At 40.1% G+C, this 9,698-nt stretch overlaps 1 protein-coding gene across 1 annotated transcript; it reads right to left on the reverse strand.

Annotated features, from left to right (window-relative positions):
- Window positions 1-478: 478 nt before the first annotated feature.
- On the reverse strand, window positions 479-9,551 carry LOC113025485 (MOB kinase activator 1B). Its single transcript, XM_026173270.2, has 6 exons — window positions 9,247-9,551; window positions 8,045-8,211; window positions 4,788-4,881; window positions 3,893-4,026; window positions 2,759-2,922; window positions 479-2,653 (listed from the first exon to the last, which is right to left on the reverse strand). Exons 1-6 carry the CDS (start codon window positions 9,258-9,260, stop codon window positions 2,576-2,578), a joined length of 651 nt encoding a protein of 216 aa, XP_026029055.2. The 5' UTR covers window positions 9,261-9,551; the 3' UTR covers window positions 479-2,575.
- Window positions 9,552-9,698: the final 147 nt, after the last annotated feature.

Here is a 9,698-nt window from a genome sequence, read left to right on the forward strand (position 1 = left end):
TCAGGTTGAGGTCTGGACTTTGACTGGGCCATTGCAGCACCTTGATTCTTTCCTGTTTCAATAATTGTACTGCTGAGCTTGGGATCATCATCTGGCTGCACAGCCTCACATATTACTCCAGAATACTTCAGTATTCAGGGATGTTCTTGGTCAACTCAATGACTGGAAGGTGCCCAGGTCCTGTGCTGAAAAACAGCCACAAGACCAGGGCACCTTGATAAAGAGTAAAGTGTGTCTTATTGGATAAAACACATATTGGCAAAGGAAGTGATAAATTGCAGTACACTTTACTGCAATACTATTATTGCTATTGCACAATAATGGTGCCATGTGATTTAAACATTTCAGAAACTCAAAATACCTAACCGGGAAAGTTTCATTTTGATAATAGTTGGGTTTCTTTTATTTTCTTAAAGACAGACACACACAGACACGAAAAGCAGCATAAAGCAGTTTTAAAAAAAAGGAAAAAAAGAAAAAAGGTTACAACTGTACTTGAGTACAGTACTTTATTAAATGCTTTACTCTGATCACCAGTAGCGCTGAGCTCACAGTACATAATGAACATACAAGTTTTTCAAAGAGTCAAGCCCACCTTTATTTGCCTTATAAACAGCATAAATCAATTCAGTAGCATTGAAAACCCCTACCAAGCCTTTATTTACAGACAATTCACCAATTACTTCAGTCGAGGAGGAAAAACCGTAGGCAACAGGCTATGTTTCGGGCATTTCATAAGGATGAGATGCTTGCAGGATGACCGATATTCTATTACATTTTCAGATATCTGGTGAGCAGTAACATTCATCATAATAAGCTAAGTAAGTTGGAAATGAGAAGATACTGAACAATCAAAACAAACAAGATTTTAATATCCAAAGAAAGGGAGAAGGAAGCAGCCTCTAAAAGGTATAAATGCACTCGTTTAACCAAAAACTATCACTCCATGCTTACTGAATCTTCCAAGACGTGTCTAACTCTCAGTATTTACACATGTGCGTTTATAAGTGTTATACCTCTGACAAATTTCAGATATAAAATATTCATGTCACCGTTTATTTTATTTTTTTTGTTTGTTTTTTTTAACTTAACCTGACAGAGAAGCACTTCTGTATGCATCCTTCACCCAAACAGAAGACCTATAAAGAAATCTCAATATTGGATATAAAGTATGAATGAGCCAACTGGCATCCCCTTTTAGTGTCGTGTCAATTATTGCATAGTCAAAAACTACACTTTGCGATTGGAGAAAGGTACATGAATCTCCTCTTCGAATCACCACAACAACAAACCAGTCAAGAAAGAAAGCAATAAGAAGTCTCACTTGTGCCTTTCAGCTGATTTAAGAGGGAGTTAAATGAAATAAACTATGGTCAGTCACATGGTACAGCTTCTCCCAAAGCACAGCCAATCCATGTGGGGGTGGGGCATGGGGCAAGGAGGAAGAAAACATTCAAAAAATAGAGATCAGAAACACTGTTCAAAGTGCTTTACAGCCAGTATGATAACAAGGGATTCTGCTGTATCCAATTCATAATGCTAGCATGTCTCAAACAGTGGAGTCTAAACACAGATTTCTACATCTATTTCCCTACAATTTCGGGTTTTTCATCCCTTCAAAGTTCTTCTAAAACCTGTTACTATTTCAAAGTTTTTGAAGGGGAAAAACTAGTACACAGGGACATGTTACTAGACCATGCTACAAGATTCGTCATTTCTTAGTCCCTGCTACAGCATAACATCATTCTAGCTTCACTTCTATGTCCTTCACAACACATTCATGTATCATAGCCTGCACATTATAAAACTTGGCCAAAAGACTTTATAACTAAATAAAGTCGACGAGGAGCAGAAGAAATAAAGAAATAATTCTGAGCCAAGTTACAGGACACATAGGAAAAAAAAAATAGGGGTGGGGGTGTAAGAAGCACAAACTTAAAAGGGACGTGGTGAGGAAAATTGAATGAATCAATCACATCAGTGTTATATGGCCTTTGATATACTAGGGCAATTATGAGCCATGCTAGGCACTTAGGATTCTTTTGTGACTGATGTTATGATATTACAGATGTGGACAGTAGCAAACCTAGATCAAATCAAATCAAGATCCTTCTATGTTAAAATAAACCAATAATATTCAGTTATTTATCACACCACCCTATGATACAGCATCTCTGCTTAATCGCTACTCTCTTCTATGATGGAGCTGGAACCTAATAGTATGTTATCTTAAATTCAAGTGGGACAAAAACAAAACATCTGTGCAGTCAGGTAGAAAATTAATAAACATATATCCATCTTATCTTAAAGTAAGCCGTGATAGAATATAAGGGAAATTTCTTTTTTTTCCCCCCATACAGCTAATGTTAATCTGTGGTTTGCTCAATTAACTTAATCCCTGATAGCATTAGTCCTGGTGCCTTTAACCTAACAACACCCTTCCTTCTTCCTGGCCTTATTAAAAACATTTCCCCAAATGGAAATAGTACATACTGCATACATATAGCCAGGGTGGGGGTGGGTGGGTATCTGTGCAAAAACTAGAAGAGCAATAAAATAAGGATTACAGGGCTGTTTATCTATCCTTGGTTGTCAGTTTTTCAATCAGCTCCTGTAGTGGGACCAGCTCTTTCCTGTCAATGAGGTTGAACTCCTGTGAAAGACAAAAGAAAAAGGAGCAAGCATTACCCCATGACTCGACACGCTACAGCCCTTGTTAGCAACGTGCCGCATTAGTCAGATATCAGGGATTCTTTACCTGAACAAAAAAGATGAAGTGTTTGAATGATGTGTTGAGGTGGGCCTCCTCTTGCAGCTGCATGACGGAGTCAAAGTGCTGGTGGTAGATGTGGGCGTAGACCCTGAACAGACGCTTCAGAATGGTCTTCGCCACAGACATAAAATTACGCTTAAAGGGCACGCCTTGGGAACAAAAGAAAGAGAAGGAAAGTGTTTCGAAAAAACACCAGAGAGCTCGACATGCAGCTACATTACAGTCTGCCTGTGAAAATGCTGCAGTCTGCACAGGCAGGCCACAGCATGATCTTAGGGAAGCACAAAGAGTGATGAAAGCAACACAGCAACACCTCATGTTCACTGTGCCGAGGATTCATCTGCAGGAAAGAAAGTTTTAGTTTCAACAATAAACACTAAACTAAACTGCTGCAGAGCACAGAGGCTTCTACAGAGAGCCACCTACCGTACAAGTCAATATAGACACTAGGACGAGTAAATTAAAGCTTCAGATGCTGAACAAATGAATGCACGCTTATTGAGCCCCGAATTGATTTTAACATGTGTGCAATGGGTACTTCATCACAACACACACCTCCAAGGAACCTTGAAGATGCTGGCAGGTTTTGAGGTTATTTCTGGCCAAGTGAACAACAGATCATAGGCAATGGAGTGAATTGTGTACCTCCAGGGCAGCACACTCACCACTTCTACTAATATGTACTGGGTCTATCAGACTGCAGTTTATGCTGGCTGCCATTCAATAGCAATAAAACTCCACCTTAGACTGCACACGCCACAACTAGTTATGAGGCTGATAACTGTAGGTATGCAAATACTACCACTTAACAATCCTGTACACTGTCATCCAGGAAGATCTCTAAATGTGTTAGGTTATTACATAAAATTAAAAAAGACAAATGCACCGCTACATTTAAATAAGGAAAACTTGAAAAGTTCACATTTCTGCTAAGTTCATCATTTCTATTACTTGCATGCATTCATTTTGCGTGGGAGCTGGATTTCTCTGGTAATAAAAAAGGCTGTGCATGTATTCTGAATCTCCACACACCTTATTGTTTGATGTACGACATGTGCATTAAAACGATAACTTTTCTTTGGAGGTGAAGGCTGGTAGAAACTACAAAGTGAATCATACCGATCTTTGAAGGGAAAAGCGTCTCATCGTCGAGCTGGTCTTGCACCCAAGTCATGAGGTAATCAATATACTTGGGAGCAGAGCATTTGATGGGCTTCTTGATGTTGGTTCCATCAGCCCAGTGGTACTCATACCTACAGGAAATAACAATGAAAAACACACTGAGCACATTTATACCAAGAGGAATTTTTGGCTGACTCAAAAGAGAAGGAAGAAAATCCCGAGTGTTATAACAAAAGCTTAATTGAGCATAATGAATATTCATGTTAATCAAATTCTCAGAAACAGGAGAAAAATGATTTCTGCACATCTAATGCACACATAATCGTGTGTTTTGTTTGTTAATAGGTGGATCTTTAAACGTAAACTTCTGTATATTAAATGAAAGGTATGTTATCATGCGATTGTTTTATTAGTATGGCCCAGCTGAGATCAAACTGGCCTGTGTGGCTCAGTAACTACAAGCACTAATCACGCTTATGCGAGCAGTCCCTAGCCAGAGGCCCATTCTGAGCAAGGAAAAACCCCGTTATGGTCTCCATCTGGACTTATTCAACACTGATGTAATCAACTGTAGCAAAGTGGTCTTTCTCAATAAGCAGATAATATACAAGTGGTCCTGGTTCGAGTAAGAGTTGATGCTAGTCACCAAACATTTTCTAATAGGCGCTTTTACCTTTGTAGAATTAAATCTAAATTTTTATCAGCACATAAAAGACATCTGCTGCAAATCTACCGTGACAGCGGGAGTCCAAAACAAAAAGATCTATGTCACAGGGTGTATACGATTATGAAGACAAGTGCATTTTCCAAATCCTGACCCTGCTCAGTCTCGTCACACAACAAAGACTGAAGAATAGCCCATGGGCTAGTTTTATGAGTTTTAATCACTTACTTAGGACCAGCAGACATGACTGGACAGCTTTCCTCAGTGCAAAAATCTGTGATGGTGCCATACAGCATGTTGATCTGGTTGAAGAAGTCCACAGCTGGAAAAATGTGAAATAAAGAAAAACATTAAAATTGTGTTTAGGCAGCTTGTTTTCATTTCTAGTGCATCACACACTCCTGTGTTAGTGATTTGCAGAAGGCCTCCTTTCACCTCTACTCTGTAGTTATAATAGTGAACCAACCACTCACATGTGCACACTTGCTAAACAAACTTGATACCCCCAAATATAATTTTCAGAGTCTAAACTTAACCAGCATGTGAAAGTGGGAGGCAAAAAACTGAAAACAGAACAGAACACAAAACTCCCATTTGGACACAAACCATGGTCAAACAGTGTGGGGACTACCTCCTTGGTGTTAAGGCACAGTCACGAAAGGACACTTTCACACCTCCTTCAGCAGTATACTGCTTGTACTACTCCCTTTCATTACTTTTAACTTTTGGCAATATATTTTTCTGTTCCCACAATGGTTCCAGCTTTTTGGTAATGGCACTATTATGATTATGATGATTATTATTATTGTGGGTGGAAAAATTTGCAGGACAAGTTATAAATTGGGCACCAATAGTGCGTCAGTGAAAAGGGTTACTTGAGGACATTTCTGCAAGGACAATATTTGCTAACAGAAAGGCAGTTTCTGGCCCTGGGGATGAAAAAGTGTTGTTATATGACACCAACTGTAGTGTTTGCCAGCACCGATTGCTGGCATCAGATTACCCCACAGCACTGTGCCTATCCCTATTTCACCACCCAGGCCAAAACTGTAGACCAGTGCACAGTCCAGTTATCTGGCACAAACTGTGCTACAACTCATTCCCAGTGGCATACAGCCAACTTTGGCTTCCCATCAGTTGGGGAGATCCATTTTAAGCACTGGCAGCATTTGGGTTGAGAGTGTAACTTAAAAATCCCATTGAAAAAACAAAACGCACACAAAAAAAAACAAAAACCCCATACTGACCAGTTGTCATGGCATGTGGTTTGTCAGGTTCACTTTGAGATCCCTTTAAAAACAAAAAACTGTCCAATCATAGATGACAGAATATTTTTGTATGCTGCTGTACAAAGCCAATAGTCCAAATTCCTGTTTATGCCACCAAACATACTGATGTGATTACAGCCTAGAAATGAATATTCCAGCGTAGAGCAGGGCGATATGACCATGCCCCGACAATCCATCAAGCGGTGCAGGTTTGTAGCTTAGCAAAGTCGTACTAAAACACCTGACAGATTTACGAGTGCCGTGTACCACATAAAATCTTTTCCAGGTCAGTAAACACAACCAGAATTCATACATAAGGCACACGGGATTATATGGGGCATTGTTGATTTTCAGAAAAATCAAAGGATTGATTTTAAGTGTGCCATATTTTCCAAAAAACACGTTAATAACGACGGCCCGCTAGCATGCTCTACCAAAAATAGTGCTTTGTTGTTTATTGAACGGACGAAAGCTAAACCAGTTCAACACCACTGAAGTTGCAGCATTTTTACAAACCAATTCTGGTTCATTCGTTTCATTCGACGATCCGCTTTCGCCCTCCTCATTCTCCGTCGCAGCAATGCTTTTTCCGCCATGTACATATGAAAACAAAGGCACTGCGCATGCGCATTTTACCCATATTCTATCATGATATTTCATTCTCTTATCGTTGCCCAACATTATACTGGTATTACCGTGAACGATATGATATGATCCAGCCCTATACCAGTGAGAGAAAGCAGAATTATCTTAATGATATAAAATAGACTAAAAATTCAGGAGCCAAAATCCGTCTGGGGAATACCTGATGCTAAGCTCTAACAGATGAACCTCAAACCTTTTTTCTGTTTTCATTCATAAAGCTAATAAGAACCCTAAAATGATGTAACAGTCAGTGATAAAACGCTATCTCTTCCTGTGGTCCTTTATTTTCCTGTAATCTTGCTTCAGCCTCTTTATTTTCACCCACATTGCTTCACTGTGTCACGCATACCCAACAGCAATTTGAGGGGGAAATCCTAGCAAAGATTTCAATGTAATGCTTGGGCGAGGCAAAACTGCATTGCATTTCCTTGTCCCACTCAAAGACTCAAAGACACGACTTCACTGTCAACTCATTTCTCCATGCATGGTTCCACTTTCAGGGCTAATGTTAAGAGTTGCTGTAGCCAATGTTTGACCAACATTAGCGCTTTTCTGTCGACTGTGTTACTCACTGTTCCTCTTATGTTTGGAAAAGGTCTCAAAAGGATCACAATAACGCATTTCTAAGTGAAGACACTGGAGAAGAGAGGGTACTACCTCCAACAGTTACTATGAAATAGTTCCTAAAGGGAACAGATGGGTATCCAGCTAGGCAATTGGTTAAGATACTGGTCAGATTATTTCCCCATGTTCAATTGTACCTGGAGACCTTTTACTGCATGCCAGTAACTTCTCCTTCTACTGTCACTATCCATCCATTCATCCATCCATCCATCTGGGGTTGAACAGCTGCCACAGGACTGTGTTGCTATCCAGTACATGCAAAACAATCTTAAAAACATGAAGTGGACGGCTTCTCGTGAACACAGATCATGTGAAAAGTCATTTGTGCTTGGTGGTGGGAAAAGTTATTGCTCACAGCACTTTTATTCTGACTTCACTCATTGTGCAAGCTGCAACAGCTTGTGCAATACTAGCCAACCTTGCTTCTACCCCTCTGTGAATCTGGAGAGCACAAATATTAGGAGTGCAGCAGCGGTGGCGGCAGCAATTCAGAGGTGCAGTTAACAAAGCTAGAAATTGGGCACGCCTAAAATTTTTTCTTAAGAAAGCATCTGACAGACAATCACGTGTTAAAAGGCTGGGCTCATGATTGTCTCCAACCCTGAAGGCTTTTTGACGCATGAGGATTTAAGCATCCACTGACCATTTGTCTCCTTTTAGAGGAAAGTAAACAAGGCGCTCACAGCACAGACAATAAAGTCTATTTAACATTCACGGTGGCTGCTCTGGCATGAATGCACATGGTCTTTGGAAGCAATGCCAAGATCTTACAGCTTGATAGTTCGCTCGCAACTGACTCATGATTTGGACTAATTAAGAGTCAGGAACAAGACTTGAAGATATTAAATGTTTTTCAGAAGTGTGCTGAGCCCCTTTAGCCAGGAATCTAAACCTAAAATAAAAGGGTGTATCAAGAGAGAAGAAAAATAAATAAAACTCAGTGCTTACTGTTGACTGCGACCCACTCATTTAAGTCTTCACCCTCAGGCAACATGACTGCCATGCGCAGGTTTCCACTCCCCAGAGTAGCCTCTGCATGTTTCAGCAGCTCATACTGATGAGAACCCTCCGGGATGTTCTTCTTGGGCTTGAATGTTTTGGATGAACGATTTCCACTGTGTGAGTCACACATAAAACCGGAAGACAAAAGGTAGAATAAACAAAAAGACAGAAAGATATGATAAGAAATCATGAGGTCCCCGAACACTAATGTGAGGTGACCTTTCAAAAAAAAGTTGTGACTTTCTTAAAAAGATGTCAAAGGGAGCTTAAGCTCGTTTGAGTTTAGCAGAATGTAAGTGGGTGTGTGTGAACAGTGTGGCCCCTCTCTGTATAATGAGGCTATTTGTAGAGGTACTGTATTCAGTTGATCTCACTGCCCCATTAAACAAGAATTTGTGAGTCCTCACAGCATGGGTTGGACACACAAAATAAATGTTTAATTAGAGCATCATCTAATGGCAAGATCCGACCCAAAATATCCTGTAGCATTTCTGTAATTCAAAATAAGTATGTGCCATTATCAGGATACTGTTGTTCTTCATTAGCCATTTCCTTCGAGCCTCCCCATATATACCAAGTACACAAAAATTAAGATGACAACAACAATAGTAAATCTAGACCTCATCTTCTTCAATCTAACTACAAACTATCAGAGTAGGTGTGTCTGACGTTTCTCAGCTTACCTCAAACAGACATTATTTTAATAGCTGGCTAAATATCGACGACATACTGTGGTGTTACTTTGCTGCGTTTAGCGGTAGCAGTGCTGTGTTAGATTAGCCGGTGGCATCAAAGTGTTTACACCAGCAAATATCCAAGTCACAATCAAAACCCTCCATCTCTCTCGAGGCAATTTGTCAGTGGACCTGTTCTAAGTAGGTGAAATTTCTCTTTTGGTCAACTGTAACCACTAGCCTTAAAGTACCGATGAATATGCGATTAGTATTGATTACAATTTGAAAGTGTAGTGAAAGCTACAGAAAATAAGGCGAATCAGTAGCAGTCCGAGGTACGTCCAGGAAATAGTCTAAGCCCTTGAAACGCTACGGCTAGCTAACTTTCTAGCTGTTGCAGCAAAGCTGGCATTTCCCAAACACGAAGCTAAATGGCGAGACAAAATAAGCGTGTATCGAAAGGTTGTAACTCACAAAAGAAAGCTCATGTTTCCTCGGGTCGCCGAAAAAAAATCCCTTCTTGGAAAACAGCCGATAATAAAAGCAGAGTAAAGGCAGCCCAAAAGGATTGCCAAAAACTCTAAAGCCTCGCACTTCCTCGGTTCTTCTCGGGCTTAGTCGTGTGGTCCTTGTTAAACATCCGAAAAAATATAAATATTAACAGAAATAACTACCCACTAGTTTTTAAAAAGGGGGGAAACAGATGTATTTTAAAGACAGACCAATCTACTAGCTGCTGTACGCTGGGAGGCAGCAGCGCACTGACTGCAATACTCACTTCTTCATCTAACCTTGAAGGCAGAGAAGACGCAGTTCTACTGTGTGCTGCCATCTAGTGGAACAAATGGTTCAGAACTACTGTTCTTTCCTTTGAATAGGAACATTTTAAGCAAACATGTAGGCTACTTTCTATATATTATATTGAA

The sequence above is a fragment of the Astatotilapia calliptera genome, chromosome 7 (genome assembly GCF_964374335.1).
Source record: "Astatotilapia calliptera chromosome 7, fAstCal68.1, whole genome shotgun sequence".
Taxonomy (NCBI): domain Eukaryota; kingdom Metazoa; phylum Chordata; class Actinopteri; order Cichliformes; family Cichlidae; genus Astatotilapia; species Astatotilapia calliptera.

Coding starts and splice junctions, on each gene's coding strand:
- LOC113025485 (XM_026173270.2), bottom strand. Junction 4,882..8,044: donor TGAGTGGGTCGCAGTCAACA/GTAAGCACTGAG, acceptor ACATTTTTCCAG/CTGTGGACTTCTTCAACCAG. Junction 4,027..4,787: donor GTCATGTCTGCTGGTCCTAA/GTAAGTGATTAA, acceptor TATTTCCTGTAG/GTATGAGTACCACTGGGCTG.